The 27,369-nt window shown below is 40.6% G+C and overlaps 2 protein-coding genes across 2 annotated transcripts; one reads left to right on the forward strand and one right to left on the reverse strand.

Moving 5' to 3' along the window:
- The first annotated feature begins 1,555 nt into the window (after window positions 1–1,555).
- On the forward strand, window positions 1,556–6,178 carry uevld (UEV and lactate/malate dehyrogenase domains). The gene is made up of 12 exons (XM_020641401.3): window positions 1,556–1,719; window positions 2,341–2,425; window positions 2,515–2,580; window positions 2,662–2,825; window positions 2,921–3,062; window positions 3,152–3,246; window positions 3,363–3,468; window positions 4,084–4,254; window positions 4,348–4,512; window positions 4,744–4,831; window positions 5,031–5,154; window positions 5,254–6,178. Exons 1-12 carry the CDS (start codon window positions 1,678–1,680, stop codon window positions 5,416–5,418), a joined length of 1,413 nt encoding a protein of 470 aa, XP_020497057.2. The 5' UTR covers window positions 1,556–1,677; the 3' UTR covers window positions 5,419–6,178.
- Window positions 6,179–6,219: 41 nt separating this feature from the next.
- Window positions 6,220–27,345, reverse strand: si:dkeyp-19e1.3 (USP6 N-terminal-like protein). The gene is made up of 14 exons (XM_020641335.3): window positions 27,206–27,345; window positions 16,353–16,426; window positions 15,752–15,837; window positions 15,504–15,543; window positions 15,302–15,382; window positions 14,865–14,972; window positions 14,647–14,756; window positions 12,834–12,882; window positions 11,230–11,350; window positions 10,753–10,847; window positions 10,438–10,503; window positions 10,151–10,250; window positions 9,539–9,691; window positions 6,220–9,381 (listed from the first exon to the last, which is right to left on the reverse strand). Exons 2-14 carry the CDS (start codon window positions 16,416–16,418, stop codon window positions 8,009–8,011), a joined length of 2,448 nt encoding a protein of 815 aa, XP_020496991.2. The 5' UTR covers window positions 16,419–16,426; window positions 27,206–27,345; the 3' UTR covers window positions 6,220–8,008.
- Window positions 27,346–27,369: the final 24 nt, after the last annotated feature.

Below are 27,369 nucleotides of genomic sequence, written 5' to 3' on the forward strand. Positions count from 1 at the left end.
TGCCACAGTTAGAAAGCTATTGATTTGAGACTCATTTAGTCAACAGAGCCTTCTTCTGTGGTGAAAGATTTCTGACATTGAAAGTCTGTGTTTGTCTTTGTTAAAACGTCCGCCTCTCTCTCTCTCTCTCTCTCTCTCTCTCGCTCTCTCTCAGTCTGGATAACAAACCCTGTGCCCTGTAGATCTAAAAGTATTGATTTGACTGTTTGCATGATGTCAGCAGCTGTTTGTTGTACTGCGTTACATAACATTATATTACATCACATTACTTACACATTACATTTGATTATAATAAATTACAAACAAAAGAGTTGGGGTGTTGTGTAAAATGTAAATAAAAACTAAATTTGGAAAACAGTGAAACCTCATATTTAATTGAAAAAAGCACAAAGACAGCATATGTTCAAACTACGAAATGTCCTTTTGAAAAAAAAACGAGACGCCTATTTTGAATTGGATACCAGCAACATGTTGCATCCCAAAGACTGGAAAACCTGTGAAATGCTACAAGAAAAAAAAAACTGGTGGAAAATCTCACAATGAATTAACTTAACTTTCAGCAGGTTGCTTTCATGATTAGGATTGATCATGACCTTTGACCCACAGAAACATTGCATAAGAAAATTAGATACGATTACGTGGTGGACATCACAGCATGGGATCAAGTACACTTCCACAAAAAAATGTTATTGCTCAGTCTACAAATGCAAGTTGAATCCATGCAAAGAGGAAACAGTATATAAACCAGATCCAGGAAGGCCACAGTCTCCTCTGGGCTCAAGCTCATTTAAGATCCACTGAGGCGATGTGAACTGTCCTGGGGTATGACCAGTCAATGGGCAGACAGACTTGGAAACTAATGAACAAGTAATCATGAAGAAATGATTCAATTTCGAGTAACTACTCAGTTTGAAAACCCACTTATTAAAATGGGCACAAAAGAGGTAACTAGAGTGTAATGTTTAGTTCAAAGTACCCAACAAGTATGGTGCTCCTCTTTACTTAGCCAGTAGGTGGGTAATAAAAAACATAATAATATGTTATTGGCTAAGTACTGGTTAGTGTATCATCTTTACTTAAATTAAAGGACCGTTATAAGGATTCACAAACACCCATAAACTATGAGATTATTAACATATTATACTCTTACTCTTCAAAATGTCAATTAAACTAATGCTTTACTAGCCTAATTTCTGTGTCATTTATCCTTAGTTTAGTCACTCTGAAAAAAAATGTGTATCTTATTTTATTATGTTACTATAATTACAATATATAATAATATATAATATATAATATATAATATATAATAATAATTGTTATTATTATGTTGGCTATTATTATATTATTATTACCGATTTTTGTTGACAAATGCGAACTAATTCATTGATGTATTGTTTTATTTTTTAGACAGAAATTGTGTGGAGTATTGTTGGATAGTATAAAGAAAGTAAAGAAGTTATTTCACGTGTGTGGAGGTAATTCAAAACACACCTGTTGTGCTTTTTGTCCCTTTTGCCTTGCCGTAAGTGACGTCTTTAGTGGGAGGCGTCTTCCCGTGCCTACTTCTGAAAGTTTGCGGAAGTTTGTGTTTACATCAATAGTTGAAGAAGTCATCTGCCAAGAGGCTCAAATTACGGAAAAAAAAGGAAACCTCGTTTTGTGTTTGAACGTCGATAGATGGACCTCAGCTCAGAGAAAATACACCGGACTCTGTCCAAGGTTAGTGACTGAGAAGAAGCTTCGGAAAGAGGTTTTAATTTGTTGAATTGGCATAAAAACCGGCCAACACAGAAGCCTCATCAAATTTATGTAAGCTGCTGTCATCCTTAACAAACCGGCTGAACCAGCTCCGTCACTTCATCAATCCTGGAGAAATGTTGACAGCGCGGAAATACGACAAAATACAAGAAATTAATTTGGGCTGCTATTTCTTTGTTGTTGTGTTTATTTTTGGAAACCAAATCCGCTGATGAGAAGTCTATCCAGATAACAAACAAAAATCACCTCGTTGCTCTATACAAAGATATCAACAAAGCACATTATTACATTGTCTAAAGGATATCATCTCATCTTCTCTTCAATACCAAATTGAAAGAAAGAAAAGTCGTGGTTCAGTAGTTGCATGTGAGCAGTGTTCAGAGCAGTTCATTGTAGGTTCATAGCAGGATATAAGTGAATAATGAATCAGTCTGGATTGATTGATGGTCTTAAATTAGATGGTAAACAAAAAAATGTGATGATCAAAAACGATTGCAGCTGCAAAGTAGTTGTATTGTAGGTGTGTATATATAGATTTATAATCTCAGCAGTCATAGATGAGTCTGTCTTTTTGCTCTTTAGTACAAATTCCATGACGTTGCTGTTGAGGAGCTGCAGAAAATCCATCGGATCTACCCCGGGATGAAACCCAGCACAGGCACATACAGTGAGTTTTTTATTTGTGTGTGTGTGTTGAAGATCTCTACTTGATTCAAACCTGACACGTGATCGAAAACGGACTGTTTTCAATTTCAGCTTTCAGCGACAGCACGCAAAAAGATCTCATTAAATTAATCGGTAACATCCCTGTCCAGTATGAAGGTAAGACTGACCTCTGACACTCCTCATTCATGTCAGCGTGAGATCGTTACGACTTACTGATGGCGGTGTCTTTATCTTAAGGCCGTTCCTACAACTTCCCTGTTCTGCTGTGGCTGCTGGACTCATTCCCCTTCACTCCCCCCATCTGCCTCCTCAGACCAACTGCAAACATGGTCATCAGAGAGGGCAAACATGTCAATGCACAAGGACGGATCTACCTGCCCGGGCTGCACAACTGGGATCATGTAAGGCTTTTATGCTTTCCACGTGAAACTAATGGATTATTATTCTGCTGTGTTTTCATCAGCGTTGCTCATTTCTTTCTTTTTTCCCTTCTCAGCCAAAATCATCCGTAGTGGGCCTTCTGAATGAGATGACTGCCAAGTTTGCGGAGGATCCTCCGCTGTCCACAAAGTCGATGGGAGAAGATAAAGACCCCCAGGACCTTCTTGCTTTTGTCTCTAATCTCCAGATCAATGATGGTAATTTACATGATATTAACTTTGCAGTTGATGATAGTTACAAAAAAAAAGACTGTATCCTCTTTTAGCTTAACTCACCTTTGTTTTAGGTGGAAGCAGGAGTCATCATCAGCTCAACAACAAAGTCTCTGTTGTTGGTGGAGGAGATTTGGGAATGGCGACAGTGATGAGCATTTTATCAAAGGTAACTTTTTTAAAAGTCTTTCCAGGGATTTTCCATGATGCTGGATAATTTACAGCCTTAAATTAAAATGCCAAACGTATGGATGGTTATTGTTTTTTTTTCTTCTTTTAATCCAGTGTAAAGTGGATAAACTTGTTTTCATCGATGTCGCTGAGAGCTCCACCAAAGGCGGCAGCACAGATCTGGAGATCTTCAGTCTGCCTAAGGTTGAAGTATCTAGAGGTACGTCACTTTCTGCTCCGTCATATAGAAATGTAGACGTTCCTCCTGCTTGAGTCATCGCTCGAGGTTGGATTGTTTGAAAGATATCAGCCTGCCATTGGTGGGAAGAAGAATTCACTGATTCCCAAACTAGCAGAGTAGGACCCTGACCAGTCAGAGGATTTAAGAAAAGTTTTCTATCAGGGGTGAAGCAAAAGTTTTTTTTTTTCTTTTTAAACAATGCTTTATTTATTACAAGGCAGTTTACAGAACAAGAAAGGAAAAACATTACAGATATACATTAAGGAATTATTGACAGACCAATGGTGGAATGATAAAACACATTCAAATATAAAGTTAGGACAATGTTGATTGAAGTATTCAGCACAGGAATGTGTTAACAGAAAACAAATTCCATACATCAAATTAAAAAAAAAATCAGGTGAACGTAGAAATATCATAAGCAAGCAAGGCAAGAGACAAAGAGACATTAAAAGAGCAAGAATTTAGATATATCTGAATAAGGTTTTTTGGCCTTTCTATTCTTTTTGGGTGAAGCAAAAGTTAACAAGGTGAAACTCTAGAACCAGCATGGCTTTACGTTCTCTTGCTCTTCTTTTTTTCTTTTTTTTTTAGACTTTTCAGCCTCTGCAGGCTCCAGGGTTGTCGTGGTGACCGCAAATGCATGGAGCAGCGAGCAGTCGTATGTAAGCGTGGTTCAGACTAATGTGGACTTGTACAGAGGATTCATCCCAAATCTCGCACGTCTCAGCCCGAACGCAGTCATGATTATCGCTTCACAACCAGGTTTGTGTTAGAGGAAAAAGAAACTCTGTCCACTCTGCTCAAAAACTCTCATAATATTTCATCGACTTTCCTCCTTTCCTTGTCCATATCTAGTTGACCTCATGTCCCAAGTTGCCTGGAGGCAGAGTGGCTTGCCTCCGACACATGTGATCGGAGCCGGTTGTAACCTTGACTCGGAGCGACTCAGTCACGTTCTGGATATAAACCTGAACACTCACAGACCAGCCTGGGTCATAGGAGAGCTGTCAGACGACAAAGGTGAGCCAGAAAGCATCCGTTAAATATTTACATGAAGCTTTGTGTTGCTAATTCTTCCTGTAAATGTCCTCCACATGCTATTATAACCTCTGCCAGCTATTTGTTGTTGTGGTAGTTGTTGTAGCCCTGCACAACCTGCTGTTGTCATACATTCTTTCCATTCACCAGCCGTCTTAAGGCCTTTTGTAAATGACGCACATGAATGAGCTCGTCACTGTTTTTGTCTTTTAGTTCCCGTGATGAGTAACACACAGCTCAGCTCCTCTGTGCAACCAGAGATCGCTACGGGATCCGCCTCTACCAAGCCACTGCTAGACAGGTCAGAGTCGTGTAATTGCTTTAGAGAAATAAGAATTAGTAGAAGAAGAAAATGGAAATATTTACAGGATGCAGATTCTGTCAATGAAGTTGAAGGAATTAAACAGGATAGAAAATGTTACAATACAAGTGTTGATCACACTTGACTTTTCTAGAGGCTTGAATAGCATCAAGAAGGTAACTTTTTATTTTGCTTGTAGAGCTTTTGAGATGATAAAGAGCAGAGGTCAGAGGTCGTGGTCTGTGGGTTTGTCCATCGCTGACATCACAAACAGTGTCCTGTTGGATAAGAAGAAGACGCACTCTGTCTCCACGCTGGCTCAGGTAGAACGACTGCGTAACACGTAACATAACGTTTGCATCATTCTTCTCCTCGTTCTTACTCTATCTGGTGTCAACTCTCTTAACTTTGTTTTGCCTCAGGGCTGGTGTGGCATCGGTTCAGAGGTATTCCTCAGCCTGCCGTGCATCATGGGAGCCAAAGGTTCCACACGCCTGGCTGGAGTGTTCCTCGGACCGGAGGAAGACGCCAAACTGAGGGACAGCGTCTCTTCCCTATCTAACCTCATGAGTCAGCTTAGGATATGAAGTACACCATTTTTCTCAACATTTTGGGCTCTAACTGGACTGCTCACTGGCAGCAGGGCAGTTCTCCACTCAACACACCCCCAGCATAATGGACCTTTCCCGTGCTGAGGTACTGGCAGTTTCAGTTGGTTACTTACACCCTTTGTTTTAAAACTTGAAACACATTGCTCTCTAAAATATGTTGAATTTAATCAGGATTGTTTCTATGCTTTCTTGGCAACAATGATGAACATAACATATAGGAATATTTAGCATTTGGTTATTTAGATGTTTCAGGACTAAGAAGGTACTCACTCATTCACTCACATTTTCAATTTTAAAACTATAAACGCACTTTCATGTAATATTCTTGAAGTCCGGAAATTCTACACTAATGCAGCTTTAAGAAAAGTCATCCTTTATATTTGTCAACGACAGCTCATTTTATGTGAATTTCACCAAAGATGGATGTGGCTCTATTTGTTATTTTTAAACTAACCCTTGCCTTACAAAATCAGGATGTTTGTACATTAAGTATAGTTCTTGTTCATAATATGCCGCACAGGGTCTGGTGTCAGTTCCCTAGATGAAGTACAACTTGTATATGTTGCCGTCTTAGTGATGTCTTTATTTAAAGAAAATATGAAAAAGCTTTTTAACCACCATTCTATTTAAATCATCTATGTTTACTTTGAGTGAAATGCTTTGCACTGCTTTTCCCCAAGATATGTACAGGGAGACTACATGGTTTGTGGGTTTGCAATAAACGTCTGAAACAATATGTGGGTTGTCTCTGTAGGAAAGAAAAGACAACAGACAGCAAAGGTTCAACTCTTTATAAAACTCCCAACAAGCGGTTACAGTAACGTACATCAGCTTTGGTCTGAGCTCCAGCATCATAGATGTTCAGTTGGTCCAGAAAAAGGAGAAGTGATGACGCACAAACGGTGGTCAGGTCACATGACTTACAAAAAGATTCTCCAGCTAGCTGAACATACTTTTGTGCGGTCCAAGATTCTAGCTCTTGGGATAGAAATCACAGCAGCGACCAAAGTTTATGAACACACATTGACACATGACGTTGTAACCTGGAACTCCATTAGAAAACAGCTGAATACTTAAAGAGTTTAATACCGTTTGGCAATGACAAAGTTCAATGTATAAAATAAACAAAACATAACTGTTGCTTAAACATGGCATATAATATAACTGTATGAAACAACAATATAAACCCTTTTTTTTTAATCTATTAGGTCCTTTAACAGTATATTATGGCTCAACTTCCATTTCTTAATAACTTTTGCTCTGACACCACTGTCACCACATGGCTCTAAAACACTGCTGAATGAACTTAACTTTGACTTATTTGCAACTCTCCCCGATTTGTGCATGGATAAAACAGTGTAATATGTATTCTAAACTCAAGCTCACTGTGCCCTGTGTTGTGTATTGAATATAAATTATGGTTTGCACATTCATAAATAGAAATTTTCTGCTCGAGCATCTTCAAAGTCCTCCTCATGTCTGGACATTTTAGAGCTTAAAGCCTTCTACCGTCCAGCTGTAAAACCTCTGACCACTAGGTGGGGCTACATACCATCAATATTGCAACAAGGATTTTTACTGTAACTCGGTCTGAGGTGATAGTATGTTGCATTCCTCTCGTTAAGTCGTATACTTCAACTTTATTAAGTCTTGATGCATGCATGTATATACATGAAAAGAACATTATTGCTGTGAAGTGTCTGACAAACAGATATAACCCATTTGTTTAAATGACAGCATCCCAAACGCTCAGTTTAAAACACAACAAAGCAGGTGAATAGCCACAGAGTACCCACTGCTACCTGGGTGGGAAAAAAAACCTGAGCAGGCTTCATATGAAACTATCCTCAGTATTTACACCAGTGACAAGCTGCACCATGTATTTCCCTATCGCTGGTTGTTACGAACTTGCATGCAAACTGCAGTGGTGCAGCCTGGTTAAGTGGTCCATTGTAATCAAGTATTGACATGAAGAAACAGTAAAGAAGCCGTGTTATAGTAACAGCTGCTATTAAGTTGTGAGCCAGCTCACAGTTTGCAGTATAAATAAGGACTTTGGGTGCGTTAATAAAGATGACTGTAACTCTGCAGCCTCAAAGCCCTTTTGTTAAGAGTTGCTATACTCGGTGCACTGCGGTCAGGTTAAGACACTTTCCTTTTTTTAACAAACAGGAGATGAAGTAATGGTGAGAAATACAGCTGAAATTAGATCAACTATTTCTATGTAGATTCTCTCATTCTCTCATCAAACTAATTGAAAGCCAAATATTTTCACGGTCACTTTTTTTGTGTGTGCAGCCAACAGTAACACAGTTTTAAATACAAGTTGGACATTTAGAAAAATTAACTGCCCTTGTTTCAAAGGTTCATGTCACAGATATCTGTACATACTGTATCAGTGAAAAAAAGGACTTCCACACAACACACCGACACGCGCACAAACCTTCGACACACTGAATAGATACTGGCCTTTCATCTCTCCCATGGCTTCGAAAACTAATCAAGCTCTAATAGAGTCTGAATCATGTTAGCAAAATCAGTAACACTTCAATAAAATGTGGAAATTTCAAAAGGTCACTGATTTTGGCAGTTGCTGTCCCCCAGGAGACATCCTGCAAAAGTCTGGACTGGATCTGACCAGGGGCACCCCCACTGCTGACTGTCCTGAGGGTCTGGAGAGGCCGGGGGGAGACCCGGTGTACAACAGTGGTGCTGGGAAAGCAGAATGGTCCCTGGGGCCCCTGGAGAAATGCTTAGAGTAACCAGGCGAGGCGGCTCTGTGTGTGTCTGTACAGCTGACAGCATTACACTGAAAGGGAGTGAGTCTGTCAGAAAAACCAGGCGGCGGAGGGGGGATGATGGAGTCCTCCACCCAGCTGTCGTTTCCTTCATATTCTGGCTCCTGAGGCAAACTTGGTAGAGCGCACAGCGAGGGAGGAAGAGAAGAAGGCGAGGGAGGAATGAACATGGGTGGCGGTGGCAGAGGGTACCGAGCAGGGTCATAGTCTTTGTCGATGTTATGTGGGGGCTCGCAATGCATGCTGGGCATTTCCTCAGGCGTGGACCCTAGCATTCTCTCAAAGTAGCGGTCGTCATCGCCTGCCTCAGAGAGGTTGTCATACTGCGAGGTGTTCGAGGGCCGCCGATCTCCTGCAGACACCGGGACGCAGAGAGACACGGGGAACTTGGTTGGCTTTGGGGGAGGAATTCTGGGAGATGAGGAGGATGTCGTGAAGGCACGGGGAGGGGAAGGCTTAAAAGGAGGTGGTTTTTTCTGTGTTAGGTCCAGAGACGTGGGCGGTTTCAGGCATGGTTTTGGAGGTGGCTTCATTTTAGGGACGTGAGGTAAGGACGAGAGGGTGGATGGAGAGTGGTGCTGGGTCTCTGGGACACTTGGGTCAACCTCCTCAGGGTATAAGAAAGGAGGTGGGGGCAAATCTGGAAGGTCCATGATCTCCTCTTCAGACTGCATGTCGAGAGCTGCCATATCAGGCGGTTCATAGGGGGGAGGCCAATCCACAGACCTGTCCAGGGTGTCTGGTTCTTCAGGCTGTCTTTCCTGTTTACCCCCATCTTCTGCCTGGCTAATCTTCGGAAGAGATTCTTTTACATCTCTGTTCAACCCAACCTGAGCACAGGGTTTGTCCACCTTTGGAGGTAATGGAGGAGCTCTACAAGGTCTTTGAGGAGTAGGCGTATCATGAGTGTGGACTACAACTTCTTCAGGGGAAGGCAAAGGAAGTGTTGCAGAGTTCTGTGGTTTGGGAGGAGAAGGCGTCTGGTTAAGGGCAGTGCTGTCTCTTTGCTGCATCTCTGTATTGGGTTGGCTGTCAGCCTGCAGATTGATTTTGACCTCCAGAGGAGAATCAGGTTGTACAGGCTGAAGGACAACTGCTCTCTCTTGACCCAGAGGTTTCTTTGGCAGCTCCTCTGATTTGGCTTCAAGGGGGTTAAAAAACAGGGAGTATGTCAACAGAGAGAACAATTTCTTGTGTGTATTTCCTTGTAAGGTGAACTTTGTATAGATATATCATACTAAGTGAATGAGGCTTTACACTGAAAAAAGGAAAAAGAAGGATAAAGGGTAGAACTGCACCTGGTGGAGGTTGGTCCAGCTTTTTACTTCGTAGTTCAGACATAGAAGCCTGTAACTGTTCAACCACCACGTCATCAGGCAGGAAGAAAGAAACAGCCAGCTGCTCCTGAAGAAACTCCCTCAGGTCCTCTAACTGGAGCCTCTGCAAGCGCTCTGATTGGACAACAAACCAGACACAAAACAGAGGCAAATTAGCTCACAGAATGGGTAATGCAAACCTCCTGAACTTACATGTTGTGAAACCTCTGTAATACTGTGATGCATGCTTGACAATGACAGTAGTGTAACATATGTCTAATTTCAAGATACCAACAGAGAAGCAACCCGTCACAAAGAGTTGCTTTGAAGGAATTCAACAATGTTGAGCGAGCAAGCAAGCATCCAATAGAAATACAGCTTTCGATTCTTCTCCACAGCAACCGGCCACTTGCATTATGTAAGCCATGCAGTTAGGAGTCAGCCAAGCGAGAGGCGGCGTGCGATGTTTCCACACAGTTACACTAGTTGGTAAAGCACCAGCAGTCATTGCTGTATCTGGGCATACTGATGCTTGTTTTACTTATTTTATCACATAAAGGCACAGAAGACAATGTTAATCAGCGTCATACTCACTTTTGTGTAACTTGAATATTGTATAAGCCATGGCATTTAGCATCTTCTCTCCCTCCATTATGTAGATATCCCATAAACGCAGGGTGAGGGTAAAAGGGGTCTGTTACGTAAGACACATAGAAGCATTAAAAACAATTAAACAACATGCGATGTGGCACAATATTCTAAAGTCAAGAGCAAGGGACTGTGATTGTTATTGTTGTGATTGTGAGTGTTACACCTGGGACAAGATGTAAACAAAAAAGATGTGCCTATGGATCATTTTGTGCAGATATCCAAACACTCACTCTGTCAATGAAGCACTGCAGAAACCATTTGGTGGTGTAAATCCCTGTTGTCATCTGCTCCTTGTCCTGAGGGGTAAGAATGGATAGATCTTGATCATATTCTGAACTATAAATCTCCTAGTCAATGAGGCTCTATGACTCTGTGATATGCAGTAACATCCTGAACATGTGGTTTTGTTTTTTTTGCAACATTAATTACAAATAATAATTGATGGTCTAAATGGATCTCATGATCATGTCTGCAATCACTTACCTCCATCATGTTTCCACGATGGACAAGAAAGCAATCAGGCATACAGTTGAGTTTAAACTCACCATGTGTTTCTTCAGCTTTGGCAGCATTTTGGAGAGGATGCGCTCGTGTTGGGCCTGGAAACGATGCAACTTCGGAAATCCTGGGATGAAGAACCCTAGAAAATATTTTAAAAAGCATACAATAAACGATTTGCAATGCTAGTAGAGACATAGATTTGAAATGAAGGGCAATTGTCCTCTTAAAATATTTGATAAAAAGCACTGAGAGAAGATGAGAAGATCTATTAACTGTGGTACCAAATTCTATACACCTTTAATTTGGGGCAAATATTCTGGCAAAGTTATAAAAAAATTGTTTGGAAAGTTTCAAACTGGTTTGAATTAAAAAAAAAAAAAAAAAAAAAAAAAAGAGTAGCCCTGTGTTCTCTGTGTATGTGCGTAATATTTGTATACTAAAAACAGTTGTATGTGATAGGTCTGAACATTAATAAGCTCTGTTTTTATTGAATCTTTCTGTCCATCTCTCTTCCTTCTCACCGTGCATGGCATGCTTGCTGTTGGTCAGGAGCTGGGACAGAGCCCAGAAGGCCTCTTCCTCATTCAGGTACATGAGCAGGATAGCAGCGATCTGACTCATCCCCTGGCAGTAGCTCACCTCCTGGGGGACCACCGCAGAAGAGACAGGTTCAATTAAACAGAATGGGCAAATGAGAGGAAATATTCATTATTTAATAGAGCACATACACGCACACAGGCTGGGAAGTGAAGTGAGGAGAGCACCTGAATGTCTGATGTGGTCTGAAGGCAGACTGTGCAGCTCCTCATGAGCAGTAAAACCACACACATCCAGACCTACAGTACATGCAGCTACAGTATTATAAACACTTTGACCAAAAAACGTTCAAATATTTACTGCAGTTTAAAATTCATTCACAGGCTTGTCCTGTCTTCAACTTGTACAGCTGCCAATTTGACTCCACCATGATTCAATGATTTACACTAAACACATCGCCCTTGGCAAGCACAGATACACTAAACCGGACACACACTTGATATTGTCCATATTAAGGCAGATTTATTGCCCCGTTACAAATGGATACTCATAAGTATCCTTTAAAGGAAATACAGTAAACATTACCAGGGCAACACTGAGGTTAAACTACACATTCTCCACATTCTTCTCTGCCATAACATAGGCAAAAGGACAAACAACCCCCCATCCCCCCCCCCCTCCCTGTTTCTCTCACAGTCTCATCTACTGACCCACTTTCTTCAGAGCTGTGTGTGAGGAGAGGGGAAAAGGGAAAAAGGGAACAGCACATGCCCATTTCCTCTGGCTCTGGCACCTCTAACACGCAGAAATGACTACTGAGCTTAATCAGAAAAAAAAACAGACTTGGACTGAGTTTGTGTGTGGGGAGATGTAATGCGCTGTACATGAGACCAGATTTGGATCCAAACATTTTTTAAACCCTATCAGACAGCAGCCAACTGGGCCTTTACAAGAATTAATCAATACAGATTTATATCCAGGTCAAGATTCAAACTACATACAATGCACTCACTGTATACCAATGACTGTGTGTTGACATACAATCGTTGCTTGTTGTAAAAGCAGGATTTTACTTGAAGGAAAGAAACTTTGCTTAAGCAGGAGAAGGTAAAGAGGGGGTGATAAGCACTGAAGAGTAGATGCAAGGAATCATCAGTATATATTACATCAGCATTCAGTAATGCACTTTGAAAACGTAACCAAAGACAACCCCAAAACATTTACAATAAAAAGGATGAACTTTTCTGGTTTGGGCTTTCATGAAAAGTGTTTCCAGCAGTGTATCTTGAACCAAGACGATTTTGTTCTCTTTTAACAAACATGATGCATCAAGAGTAAACTTGGTCTAACTATTTGAGAGCCGAGTATGGATGTAGCTTTACTGGTGTTTGGATTGTGATAGTGTTGCTGTACATTCAGGCAGAACCAAACTCTCAAATAAAAGGCTCTAAACAAGGCTGTCAACAGATGGGTCTAAAGCACTTGACTGACTTTCAGCTGTTGCGCCACTAAAGTGCAGTTTTTTTTTTGTAATGACTCCTCCATATTATATGAACACACCTTTTGATAACACAAAAAACAAACTTACCGTGTTGTACACAGAGTAGGATGCTAAGACGTGAAACAGCGCCTGTTGCCTGGAAAAGGAAAAAAAGAAACCACCAGTTACAACAGAGATGTGGTTCCTTAGCAACAATCAAGCAAGCTGGGACAGTGTGTCAGGCTATGAGTAATGATTTCTAAATGATCTCATTCTTAAATTCCCTTCATCAATCTCCACCAATGAACTCAAAACAGCTGCAAACATTTCTGGAGAGGCTGAAAAATTATCACTTCTACCTACCATCTGGATTTTTAACAAATCTTTATTCGTATGTTTAGTACAGTCCCTCTTCTTCTAGCTTAGCTTGTAAGTTTACACAAAGGGAGTGTGTGTGAAAGGACTTCTGTGATCTATTAGTGCTTGAGTGACACCGAGTATGCAGCTTCTTTGACCACAGGGTTGTGTGCTACACGGCTGACTAGAGTCTCAACTGTTTCAGTTAATGAACACAAGGGATGTTTTGTGTGTGTTTGAGAGTGCATGTGTTACTGTAGCAGGACATTATGTAACAAACATAATGTAGACAGGAGAGGATGTCTCCCCTCCAGGCCTCCATAGTAAATATGTGTCTCATACAGTGACAGAGGCAGGAAAGGAGCTTTAAATAGCTGTCAGTGTGTCGGTGTCAGTGAGACAGCTGCTGACTTGCAGGGAAGGAGTGGGCTGCCAAGCAGGATGGAGTGGTGTTTTGGTGTGTTTGGACTGAGTGGCTTTGAATCGAAGAGGAAGTACGTTACAAAGAGTGAGAGAAGAGCACTCACAGCTAAACTGACAAGTACAAACCTTTGGTTTTCACAGTGTCAGATTCACAGTTGTTCTTAAACTAACTGGAGGTATATTTAATTCATTTTCTAATGTCATATATATAAGAGTAAAAGACCAACATTGGTGGCAGTGATATTTTGTACATGTGCACTCATGTGGTTGCACATTTGTGTATGAATGCCATTTCCTGTGGGGCTTCGAGCACTGACAGGAAGGCTAATAAAACACAGAGAGGAGAGGAGGAAACCACCGCTTTAGTCTTGTGTGTGTGTGTTTGTGTGTGTGTGTGTGTGTGTGTGTGTATGAGTGTGGGGCTGCCTCAAGGTTTAAGCTGGAGGTCACACCCTTTAGTGAGGGCAAAACTTAACATGAGAGGTGACAAAGAAAATGAAAACATGAATTTAGGAGACATCCATAGCACATGCAAAGTGATAGAAATGTTGTTGTGGAAGCTTACAAATCTGTGTCACTTATTTTACAGGCTAAAGGTCGGGAGTGATTAGTAACATCAAAGGGTTGTTGCTAGGATAATTACTATAGTGACGTCCTTAAAGGCTTAATATGCAATTTTTTTGATCCAGCAGATGTCACTCTTGAGCACCAAAACAACTCGCGTTGCACTGTTGTGTTAGCATGCTAATGCTAGCGATCTTTATTATGCTCTTATCTTCACACTGCATGTAAATTTACCTGAAATGAGCGTGATCTAGAAACACTTACGTGACATTCAATTAAGCAGTGAGTACAGTATGTAATTCTTCTTTTCTCTAGTCTACTCAATTAAACAACTTTTATACTCGAGGGGAGGAGCCGGCCGGTCGTCTCGGCGATGTAAACAAAGTGAAGCTATGGCTAGGAAAGCTCGGAAAACATCACAGACAGTGGGACTCAGGTGTTACACCCACTGTAGACAGTCATGACTCACAGAGTTATTTTCAGAGGATATACTTGATTTCTATTACATTTAAGTGTGAAAAATCGCATATTAAGCCTTTAACCAGAATCATTTATGTTTGTATATACGCCCACTCACTTGACTCCAAAGCGGTCCATGAACATGATGTGGTTCCTGAAGGTTCTGTTGACATCCAGGTCAATCTGTTTGATCTCAGTGGAGAAGGTTCGAGCCTGCTGCTTCATTTTCTGGAGGATAAGAAAGGGGGGATGTGTCATAAGATCAGTCAGTGAGAATTTACCCTTTCACGGGATCATCACTTTAGAGGAGTGGTCATTAGATGTAAAGATTCATACCTCATATTTTCCTTCATTTTCTTTTTTGACTTTCTCTATGTCCAAGAGCAAGGCCCAGGCCTGGCCTCTAAGTTGCAGAGGGATACCTTTATACACACGCTTCACCAACTGAAACACATGTGAACAAACATAAATAAAGACACTCTTAACAGAATGAGACAGTCTTCACCACAACAACTAAGAGGGAGAGGGTCATTTATGCCTCTTTATGGTCTGTAGCTGAATGACAAGGACTCCTCACATGGGCTTAAGAACTTGATTCAACTGTCTAGACCAGAGAGGAGGGGGAGAAAAGGGAGTAAGCTGTGGTTAAAAAGGGAATGGAAAACAGAAACGGAAGCAATACATAACGTCGTTTAGTAAAATATGGGTGAAGGTAAGGCTAAATTGAGACAGTGATTTGATGTTTTGAGTGCCATCAGGACATTTTTACACACCTTCTCACTGTTCTTGTACTTGTCCCAGTTCTTTACCATCTTAAGCCATTTCTCAACTCGCTCCACCTCCAGCAGCTTTTGCTAAGGTGAGGAAAAAATATATTTCAAAATACATAAATGTACACTGTCTGTGGTAAAAGGAGTAAAAGAAATCCAGTCAAGGTCATTATTTGGATTTGCTACATGGGTTAAAATTGGATACCTTCTCTTCAAGCGCACTGGGTGTTGGCAGCTCTTTCTCACTGGAGGAGCAATGAAGACAAAAGTATTAGATAAAGGGAAAGTGATGTAATGATCTATATTTAGCACTGAAACAAGACACCATCACACGGTGAGAGAGAGAAACAGAGAGAGAGGAAGTAGTGAAGAAATAGTCCACAAATATGTTCAGGTGTATTCCTAGAATTCAATCCACTACAGGGAGGTCAGAGCTTAAGGTGGGTAACTTACTGCAGGAAGCCGAAGCGGTCAGTAACCTTATAGATGCTGTAGTCAGCATCCTCCCATGGGTCGATGTTGACACCCTCGTGCCTGCCCTGAAACACCAACAAAGGAGTTTGATCTTCAGCAAACAGACCAACATTTCCAATGTAACCCTCCTCCTCTCCTTCACGTGCAGTACTCTTGTTTTATTACTCCTAATGGGTCCCTTTGAAAGTGACTCAATCTTAATTTGTGAACTAAACAACAACGTTCAGTCCCCCTGTAATGAATTGATTATTACTAGTAAACCCATTGTCACTGCCTGCAGGGAGTGAATCTGTTCTGAGCTCCCACACTGCAGGCAACACTCAGGGCCTCTCTATATGAGAAAGACCATCAACTTGACACCTTAACTTCCCTTTACTTTACTGAACTCTGGTTCGCTGTCTGTGGCAGTGGTTGAAATCTCTCCAGGACCAATGCTGATCAGTAAAGAAGGGAATGCTACACTGACTTTTCCTCTAATTTAACCATGATAATTAGTCCATTAACTGCATTATGCTTGTTTATCATAAATATCCTGAATATTGTTATTGTTAGGTGACAACATTCCTGTGCACACACTTACCTTGTCATATTTAGAGATGATGTCAGCACGTTCCTCTGCTATCAAAGTGTCAATGTCTTTCTTCATGTCAAAATCTGGAAGGAAGCAAACTAAATGTTATTATTATTATTATTATTATTATATATTATCAGCCTTGTTTATTTACTATCAGTGAGTGGTTTCTGTGATTAGTGTGGAGAGGGTATTAACATTTGATATGATCATTTCTGGCTGTTAATTGGCAAAATAAACTTGTATTTTATTCTAATACAATTCCACTGACAACAGTAGCTCAATTTTAGTGTTTGATAAAACAAGAAGGATGGATACTGACAGAGTATTTTCACACTGAACTGATGTAGGGTCAATTTTTACTCTTGATTAAAAACAGCCTATGATCTGACCAGTTGAGAGTGCAGGTCAACTACAGAACAGGTCGAACTAGGAAGGATTTCATTGCGCTTCTCAAGACTCAACGCATGCTCCTGTGTTCTTTCAAGGGGTGGGGACAAACTTGTTTGAGAAATGTTCATTATGTGGACTATAATAACAGGAGGTATCTGCAGGCCACAGGCATCATTTGAGGTGCTGAAACCACAATCATCTTAAACCGTGAGACCATACAGCATGCGCTAGCTCAATTTAACCAACCAACTTGAACAATGAAGGATTTCTTCCTAACTTACTATAAACTCAAAACCAGAATGCAGATTATGCTCCAGATTGTGCTCCAGATTGTGAAGACAGAGGCCACAACATCGTCACCAACTTCCTGCTAGAGTACCCAGACGCACAGCTGACAAGATGGTTGGCGCCATAAGACTACAGCACAATTTTACAGATGAGTGTGTGAAGTTATAATTAGTGCTATACTAACCATTACTTGTATATTTTGACAACAATAATAAAACTCATAACATATCGATGCTATGTTCAACTGGTGATTGTAGAATTACCTAAATAAGGGTGATGTTACAAATATCTTTACCTCCAGAACACACACACAAAACACACATATACTGGTAATCAATATGTCTTCATTTTCAATTGATTCAATCTAATTACTCTTCATCCTCTTTCTGTACAGTTATTCTACCCCCAACTTTTCCGACATCACCCATACATAATATGTCACTGTTTGTATTCTGTCAATTGTCACTCTCTCTTTAGCTTCTATTACATTCTGTTTTGTTCTTTCTCATTGTTTAGTCTTTATTCATGTTATTTCACCAATAACCTATATAAGTAAGCAGTGCTTTACAATATACCAAAAGAAAAACTAATGTTTCAAATGATGATTTATTTGTGACTTGCCTTAGACCATGAGTACAGCCAGGCAACTTGAGGTTGCTGTAAACACAAGTCCCATGCTCCTGTATCTCAGCCCTCCCTTCTTCTTCTCTTTATGACCCCTACTTGACCCCCTTTGCCCCTCTGAGCCTGCCTCAATCCTTCCTAGGCTGATGTACTCTGGCAGGCTTGACTGCTGAGCAGTTGTCAGGGCTCAACCATCCCAAGAGAGATAACAGCTTAGGCCCTCGTACACCAGATCAGCATCTTAGAATGATGGCTGGATGTTAAGAATATGCCAGTTATGCCAGGCATGGCACATAAAAGACATAAAAGAAACATACAAAACCAGTCACACCTTTTAAAAGTTCTAAAGGCATTGATGCATTATTTTAGGGGACTTGTTTATTATTAGTGACAAGGTGGAAAATTATGACTCAGGCTTGAATGCTGTCAGAAACTTGAATGGTTTAACATTGTGGATTTAGCTACTACATTAAAGAAATACTGGAACAAGCATATTGGCATCTTGTTGTTTTAGTGAGCAAAACAATTACAAGAAAACCTCTCAGTGAGCCTGTTACAGTAACTTGCAGGCAGTGAAGAATACTCTCACTGATGACTGACAGCATTTTCAGCCAGCTGAGGTCTCTGGCGGTATGCATGTCTTGCATGCCCTGCAGCAGGTGTGTTAGCACCTGCCACCACATACAAAGACCCTTTAAGGTTTCCCCACAGACTCTCATGCCTTCTGCTGAGTAAGACATGTTTAGTCTTAAAGCCATACTGCCAGAACACTGGGCACAACTACAGATAAGGTGGTAGGAAACTGGGCATAATTATGAGCATTTATTTGTTGTTACCTTTTTAATAGGTCCCTAAACAATACAAACCAACCTCTTAAACCTCTGCATCCAGTTCTCTCCATTAAAACAACAGCTGAGTCTCTTGGCTAACAGGTGGTCAGTGAAACCAGAACACTGAACAAATGGCCTCTGTTGCTCTATGCTTTCCTTTTTACATTTTCTCCTGTTCTCGCCTATCTCAGCTCAAGTTATGTGAGGTTATTCGAGGTGTCAGCATATTTTTCTTAACAGCTGAGCTGAGTAGGCAGCCTGTGTTGTGGTGCTATTGACATTGCTGTGACCTTGCCTTCATCATATAACCCGGGGGAAAAAAGACTGCATGTACATTTTACAGAGGCTGAATCTAAATGTATGAGGACAGTAAGTTTATAGAAGAATCAAGCTTAAAGCTGATGTGGAACGTTCTGTATGTTGTTATCTCAAGGAAAGAAAATGTTTAAAATAATATCTGAAAGACAGACACCTCTTTCTGCTGAATGGACGTGAAAACTAGAGCCAAAAGCTTTTATTTGTCCATCGTATATCACAACTCTTTTGTTAAATCCCCATTTTGAGATTTAATAAGCAGTATGCAAACATTTAATAAAATGTATAACACTTGAAATGTAATTGTATATAAGGTGAAAAGAGCTCATTCTGTGGGCCCTCAAGTACAGACTGACGTAATTATGTCAATTAATGTACAGCAATATCAGAAAATCTGTTGTAATGGCACTTTAAACAAAATACTTATAATACAATTTGTTGACAAACACTGTGCATTTTTAAAGACTTTATCTTTGTTTAAAAGCTAATTATAGTTACCCAACTATCAACTGTATGGTGTTCATTACTGAAATACTGTATATAGAAGGACATAAAGGTACTGCGAGGAACTGTCAGTTGGCTCAATTTGGCACCACCTCTGAAGCGATAAGATAAAATACCTTACCAGTGTTTTCTGTGTCTGGCTTTAATTCTAAGCAGCAGTGAGCAAAATACGATGACTAACTGAAAGGCTTCAAGGCTCTCAACCCTTGCAGTAAGTATGATGCTATATGAGTAAAATAAGGGTGATTTTATTTCAAGCTGCTTGTGGGGAGCTGTTTTAAATCACTGTCTGTACTCTGTAAGGTAATGTGGTGTGTACGGCCTGTTATGTTTCATCTTTAGGTCCCAGCTGCTTATTTCCTGTGTTGAGTCTCCAGTTTGCTGATAGTATTGTGCTGGCTTCAGGAAGAAAAGGAAACCAGTGACCGCCCCTCCTTCAATAACAGGTTCAATGAGAACTGCTGAAGAGTGTGACAACAGCATGAGTCCTCCTTACAGGGGAAAAGCCCTTCTTCTGACACAACCTTAAATCATCTAGAATTGGCATGTAGTCAGCAAAAGAGACCTTTAGTAATACCACAAGGTGGTCACTTCACAGGAGTGGTATTTTGCTTGTGAATCACCAACAGAACTTAGGGCCTCCTCAAAGGCATTACATGTTGCAGTTAGTCAAAAGAAATGTGCTTTGATCAGCCACTAGTTCAAATGGTGACTGATGGGGGGCTGATTGTGGTGGGATGAGGGTGTCAAACAGATGGAAACTGTAGGAAAATGTGTTTAGTAGCAGACTAAACGGTTCCTCCTTCTCTTAGGTGTAGGTGGAGTAAGGCAGAGGAGGTGACACAGTGTTAGGTGGGCAAAGACGAGTAAACAGTGGGTTAGAAAAGAGGATAGCTGAAGAAACTGAATACAGCATTAAAACCTGGGTGCTAACAGGATACAAGACTTTAAGCCTAGATGACATCACATCCTGAATGACATCTAAATCTAGCATGGAAATATAAGTTCTCAGAGCACTTATGTCACCACAGAAATCTTGCACAGCATTCTGAATCAGATCAACATGCAGAGGTCCGAAATGGCCAACCAAAAGCGCTTAAAGTTTTCATGGATAAATCCACAAATCTTTACACTTTCTTAAAGTAGAATAATGATGACATCATCTTACTGAATTTGAACTTGTATTTGTTCATTAAAAAAATAGGATTATGCAAGAGAAAAGTCACAAGATAAGGAGTCTGGCAGCAGTCTACTTCCTATAGGAGCATGGAAACTGAGAGCACTAAGCTACGCTATACGCAGAGTTTGGGTTAAATAAAGGGCGTGTATTGGTTGTGTGTGTGTGTGTGTATGTACTACAGTCTGTGGGCTTCAGTAGGCAGACATCCCACTTTGCTGAAAACCTGAAGCTGAATCAGAGTGTGGGGGTTTATGCCAACAGAACAGAGGCACTTGTTTGGTTGGAAATTAGATTTTTCATAGTGAATCTTTGTGGCTGGCACTTGAAACTCCAAACTACTGATGGCGTGACAAAGAAGGAGACGACAGATGTGTGGTTCTCTTTACCAACGAATGATTAGTCAGAGCAGCGTGTTCAGCCAAAGGACGGTCTGGCTCTGAGCTCAGACAAGCTCGGGGCCATGGACTCATTCAACCTTGTTAACCACACTAGGCATACACCCAAATATTATCAGTGTGAATTATGAACTAGCCTCTGTCCTGCACAGATTAACTTCTACCTGGTGGTCTCAAATAACCACCCAAACAGTTACGATGGCAAGTGACAAAATATACTTCTTCTTTCAAAATTTAAAACATCCAAAATGGTTAAGTTCAGAGCGTAAAATAATCAATACTGATATTGATAATAACAACCACTAAAACTACTTATTTTTCTGCTTACATTTTGTGTATCTTTTGGTCAAATCAACCGAGATTTCAAATATTTTAAGTAATTATTACAACAATAACTGCATTGTGTTCGCCAAATTCATTCACTGCAATATTCTGCAAAGACTTCTCTTATCATCTCTGTCATCACATTAGCTAAATTATGTACGCTCACAGTGATTGTGGGGAACAAGCATATCATTCCAGCTCAGAAAAGGAAGGAGGCTAACAAGCGACCACATGGCTCTAATTTCCACATAGAGTCTCAAGCCCCAGATGGCTTCAGAGCTCCGTTTTTTAATTGATGTCAGACACACAGTTAACATGTAAGCAACCAGCTTGTGCCTCAAAATAGCAGAAATAGCACACAGTGAGAGTGAGAGAGATATTGTGATCAACATAGGAGGTGGTGTCTAAATCTTTAGCAGGGGACAGAATGCTTTGAAAACAAATCAGAAATGTTGTATTTGAGTTCTCTATATTGTTCAAATGCTGTTATTAAAAAGCTTTTGATATTAAAAAAATAGGATAAATTATTTGCAGATACACCTCTCTACAAGAGTTCCCATATTTACCTTGTAAGAAATCAACTTGATTAACCCAAAATATGTTTTTAAGTAATAAAAGATTACAGCCAACACATCAAGTTGTGCTGTGATGCAACTGTGGATTTATTTGTGCTGCCACAAGCCCTAATAAACCCATCGTTGCATTGCTTTGGAACAGCTGAGAAGAATTAATTTCAGGTCATTTAACAAATGAAATAGTGAAGAAAAGTGGGGTGCAATCATTTTGATTGGCAGAGATAGCAAAATGTCAGGTTTTCTACAAAATGACCTGATGGAAAATCCACAGTTTCACAGGGAAGCTCTATAGATGTGCCATACAGTTATCGGTATAGGCCTAAAAGTACCTGTATTTTGTATTTATTCTACTGGAATCTGATTGGTGGCACATTATCAGCCAATATGCAAGTTCTGGAAAGGGATTTGTTATTTGAAAGGAAAATTCTTTCGAAATATCTCTAGATGTCTTTGCAATTTACTGTTTATATTGTGAGGATGCTTTAACGTTAGACAGAGACAGAGTTGACAGAGTAGCTCCAGTTCAAGGTTTACAAATTCCTGCAATTTTCGCCTAATTTAAAAGAATGTTTGTTCTTCTCTAACAATACTGCTTTATTCGTAAAAGGGAATCCCCTCAGTCTCTTAGAATATCACAAAGTCCCCCCACAGGAAATCAAAGCAGGCTGGTATGGAGTTCAGATGGAAGTTCAGCGTTACAGTAAAGCTGCTCCAGTTGGAGAACCTAGAACTGTAGGATCAAGCCTCTGGTGTAAGCTGTGGACTTTATCTTGATTCCCATCTTTAAACATGTTACTTGTAATGACCACTCAAAGCCATGATGTGTGTAAGGAAAATAAAACCCAGACACTCCAACATCATCACCCTCCAGACAATAACAAGGATGCAAATGTCAAAGCCCAATGCTGCCTAACATGTGTTTTGCAGGTGTGACGATGAGAGGACAATGGCCAATTGTCTACCCTTACCCCCCTGGTTCCTCTGTCTGGACACTTACACATAGATGTTTTTGACACAAAGCAAAGCACTGCTAACTTTGTGTTGAGTTCATCTACGGTCTACCCATGAGCCATGCCTGTGTTGAACTTACAACTGAGACACTAAAGGAACTTAGGCACATGAAAGAAACCTGCTGGGAAGCTTTGATGGCAATCAACAAAGATTTCCTCACAAGAAAGTCCTTGTCTTTTTAGCTAACTTGGCCATTTTTCCTCTGTCTCCCTGTTATTATTTTGTACAGCTATAGTCTCTGTGTTTATGCACATAAAATAGAAGCAACACAGAGAATATGTGACCCAGGGGTGAAAAATCCAGAGGAAAGGAACTCTGGAAAAGCACAAGGCTCAGAATAACTTGTTGTCCCCCAGGGGGTTGTCTGTCCCACTCCACTCTGTTTTGGCACTGTCAGCCAGCCTCATCGTTTTTCAGAAGACAAAGCTTAACAATCAGAACTCAGATTCACCAACAACACTCACCATCCCAGTCTACTTAACCTTTCCCCATTTTAACAAAGGAAAAAACAAGCTGGAGCTTGAAGAAGGGGGCACTCGAGCACCTCACCCTAAATCAGACCAAGGCTGAGAACCATCTCTGGTCCTTACTCTCCCTCCCTTGTTACCTGGGGGGAGGGAGGGGGTCTAAATATAACAATGACCACACAGTGCTGAAGTAGAGGGCCAGACTTGTTTCCCAGAGTGGCAGCACTTTCTCAAAGGGGTGGTATGAGAAGGACAGGAATGTCAAGGGAAAAGTATTCATAAACACAAACCCACAGGACCCTGCTGAGAAAGCCACTTTCTCGGAAAGTGATGCTCTTCCTTGAACAGATTAAGTCAAACACTAAAAGAGAAGTCAGACAAATCAGACTTAAGTACTGAAGTACTGTTCCATTATAAACCAACACTATTACTTTAGATACGCTTTGTAAAGTCATGCATGTGAGTCATGTGAGTTAAACCATCAATAATGCATGGTTATAAAAGCACAAGAGAAATACACAATGTTTAGGGAAGTTATGCAACCTCCTGCTGACTGTCATGTTATTTTTAACTCTATTTTTTTTATCCAAAAATGTCCTTACAATCTCCACAGTTGTCTCTGTGACTTTCTTCAGTGCATCAAGATGCAAAAGCCAAAGTCAACGACAAGCTCATAAGAACCTTATCTAAGCAATATAGCAAAACCTGCAAGACACCACAGCACAGAACTGGACTTTCAAAATACAAACTTTCAAAAATGACAACACTTAACAGGACGGTTACCCACTGAGTAAAGCCGCACCATGGACCAAAGTCAGCTGAGCTCCAGTCAAAAGATATGAAGAAGTGGTGCAGAGTGTAATGAAGCCCACTCAACTGGTGATTTGGTTCTGATAGTTTTCATGTTCAAACGATGATTACGACGTTAGAAACAGGGATTATGGTCGATGGAAGTGGAACAGCCTTTCGCTGGAGGAAACTTTAATCTCACCATGATCCGAGAGACTTTAAGTGTGTGAAGCACAAACAAAACAGAAGGGCCTTCTAAAAAAGACAAAAACTAGTAGAGGCAAATCATTGAGGGGAAATTCCAAGATAGCCCACTTTAGTCTTTATACATTTACTGAACGACAGATAAATATTTAAGTTATTATCCCATAGAGCTAAGTTCTAACACATCTCATCAGCCTCGTAGCTGTTTTCAACCTGTGTGACAATCTTAACACTCAACAGCGTGACCTCGATTTCACTAATTAGAGAGCGTGGGGATTCAATTTGGCTAATTTATAGACAAACTCAGCTCATGCAAATTTCACACTGGCTTTTGGCAGAAGCTCACTCTGACTCTACAGCCCAAATGGAATGAGCCAACATGAAAATATGCAGCACGATTATCATTTGTGGCAAGAAGGGCTGCTACTAAGCATTTTCATTTAAAGATGTTTTCATTATCAACCAAAATATTGTTTTATTGATTACTTAATCAATCGCTCAGGCTACGATATAAAAGAGAGAAGAGCAGAGAGTTGTCATATTTTAAAATCTAAAATCAAGGACAGAGTTGTATTTTCTTGTCAATTTATTTGAATTGTTGCAACAAAAACAGTATCAAGATTCTTGTTTAATTTCACATTGATCGACAGACCTAACATTTGTCTCATCACCTCATGCTGATTCACTTACAAGAAAAACAACATTAAGTACATGTTTTCTATAAGCAGGTAGTCACAGATGTGTCTGTGGCCGTCTGACTATGTAAGAGTAAGGTTATGTGTTCTACTTCACTGACCAGTTTTCAAGTAGAGTTGTCTGCAAAAGGATTTTTTTCTCAGTCTTCTCTGCATGAATACGGGTTTGTTGAACCGCAGACTCAAAATAGCACATATGTGTGAATGTGAGTGAGACCATAGTATTGACTCCTGTCTATCCCCTTGTGTGCGTGACCCTATGACTCCACTGCCCAAAACAGCCATCTAAAAAGACAACACCGAAGACATTTCATGGGTCACACAACCGAGCCAAAGCCTCTCTGTCTTTCCTACAGTATGCAAACAGCTTCACTATCTGGAGCGTTTTGTGACACTGGTACGTTTGTAGGCCTTTGACGTCTATCATAAAGCCGCCATTCAGGCAGACAAAAAGGCTATTGATGCCTCTTCACTGAAATAATATTATCCAACCAAACAAGGCTGCTGCTTATTGACTTTTTTTAAATAACTATACATGGACCAAATCACCAAATCAACCAAATTCATATTTGACATACTGATGCAAGTTCATCCAGAAACAAATGGACTACATAAATGGACAATTGTGACTGACAGTAGAAAAATGAAAGACACTAAGTCACTTAGGCTGATGCTGCTGACTGAGGCCAATTAACAGGCAGGCTGATCAGAGGTCAGCTTTTCCAAAATAATACCATGTCAAAAATGTCCACTAACTGATAATGGCCATCACAGCAACACTTGTAATAGGTCAAACCATAATATTGACAATTTTTAGTCTAAAAAAACATTTATTTTTTAGCAGACAATCATAACCATTAGACCATTAGAAGACCGCAGAGCTGAGCAGGAGGACACACTGACAGAAAGAAATAGTGAGGGGTGGCTTGTTTGAGCTCTCACAAACTTCTCAACCACACACACACACACACACACACACACACACACACACACACACACACACACACACACACACACACACACACACACACACACACACACACACACACACACACACACACACACACACACACACACACACACACACACACACACACACACACACACACACACACACACCAGTGGCGTCACCTTTCCGTGCTGCTTCCTCCTCCAACCACAAGCGCTATGTAACTGGGCTGAACCTAGCAACAATTTAAAAAACAAAACTGCATATGTTGTCCTTACATAAAAGTGTGTGCATGTTCAGCTATATGCCAAAAAAAACACAACAATTTATGAACTGATAGTATAGTATGTTGCACTCAAAGTCATTAAAATGAAGGGAAACGGCAATGCTTGATTAACAACACGCACATCTGCTACATACACTGAAAAAGAAAACACACATGCAGGGGGGGTAATAGTAAGACAATGACCACCAGACATCTGGAGGATGAGAGCTAAATCCTGATGGAGATCTGTCACACTCTGCAAACCTCCCCCACCCCAGTATGAACCAGTGAGATGCCCAGTCAACCTTCCAGAGGGGACCACGCATGGCATGACATGACATAGACTAGTGACTGGCCTACTTCTGTAAAAGCTGGGCTGTGATCTCTTTATTTGGTTATACAGGGTAGACTATCTGTCTCCTATGAACACATGTCCTGTGTAGGTATCATACCTGATATGTACACGTGAAGTCAAATGAGGAACTGGATGTAAAGTGTGAAACAGATTGAGACATTACAGCCAAACAGGAAGCAGGTAGTGTTTGTTGGAGTGGATAACCAGAAAATGAACAGAGGTGGATCCCGTCAGACACATTAACAGTCAACCTATAGCCGGTTTGTACGTGCAATGAACAACTGGAAAGCCCATGAAGGGTGATGCAAAAGGAGAAATTCCCATAGAGAAGCGCGTATTCACTGTCCTCACCACAGAGGATTTGGTCAACTGGCCTCATGTCCTCTTACGGTAAAAGCCGTCGCTGTTCCCAGAAGAAAGAGCCTTTTTTTTTAAATTACATTTCAGTAACTCACAAGTACATACTAGCACCATAGACTGTAAATATTGGCTAGCACACATGATAGCCAGTATGAATTACTTCCGTTATTGTTCTTTAGTGGATTGGACAAGTTGTAAAAACACAAAAGGGCCAGACTTTTATTATTATCATTATTATTATTGGCACATACATTTATGAGTTTCCATCGTAAATAATAGTGAAGTGTGTGAAGAGTAAACAGTGTAGTGGTGGCAGGAGTACACAGTGTCGCTGCTTACCTTGTTGGCTGATTTCCCGTCTTCTACTTCTTCTTCTTCTGTTGTGCTAATGAAGCAGAAACTAAATCCTCTATTCTCATTCTTTCCCTCGCAGTCTATGGGGAGCCCGTCCGTCACCCTAACGCCGTCGCTGTGTTAAAGGCTTGTCCCCGACTATCGACAAT

Source organism: Labrus bergylta, chromosome 7 (genome assembly GCF_963930695.1).
Source record: "Labrus bergylta chromosome 7, fLabBer1.1, whole genome shotgun sequence".
Lineage (NCBI taxonomy): Eukaryota > Metazoa > Chordata > Actinopteri > Labriformes > Labridae > Labrus > Labrus bergylta.

What these genes read in the sequence shown, in the direction of transcription:
- si:dkeyp-19e1.3 (XM_020641335.3), bottom strand. Translation starts at nt 16,418, where the DNA reads ATGAAGAAAGACATTGACACTTTGATAGCAGAGGAACGTGCTGACATC. An exon ending in CAGCAAGCATGCCATGCACG is followed by an intron (nt 10,848 to 11,229) that starts GTGAGAAGGAAG and finishes AATATTTTCTAG; the next exon opens with GGTTCTTCATCCCAGGATTT. An exon ending in CAAAGCTGAAGAAACACATG is followed by an intron (nt 10,504 to 10,752) that starts GTGAGTTTAAAC and finishes CTTACCCCTCAG; the next exon opens with GACAAGGAGCAGATGACAAC.
- uevld (XM_020641401.3), top strand. Translation starts at nt 1,678, where the DNA reads ATGGACCTCAGCTCAGAGAAAATACACCGGACTCTGTCCAAG. An exon ending in TAATCTCCAGATCAATGATG is followed by an intron (nt 3,063 to 3,151) that starts GTAATTTACATG and finishes CCTTTGTTTTAG; the next exon opens with GTGGAAGCAGGAGTCATCAT. An exon ending in GATTATCGCTTCACAACCAG is followed by an intron (nt 4,255 to 4,347) that starts GTTTGTGTTAGA and finishes GTCCATATCTAG; the next exon opens with TTGACCTCATGTCCCAAGTT.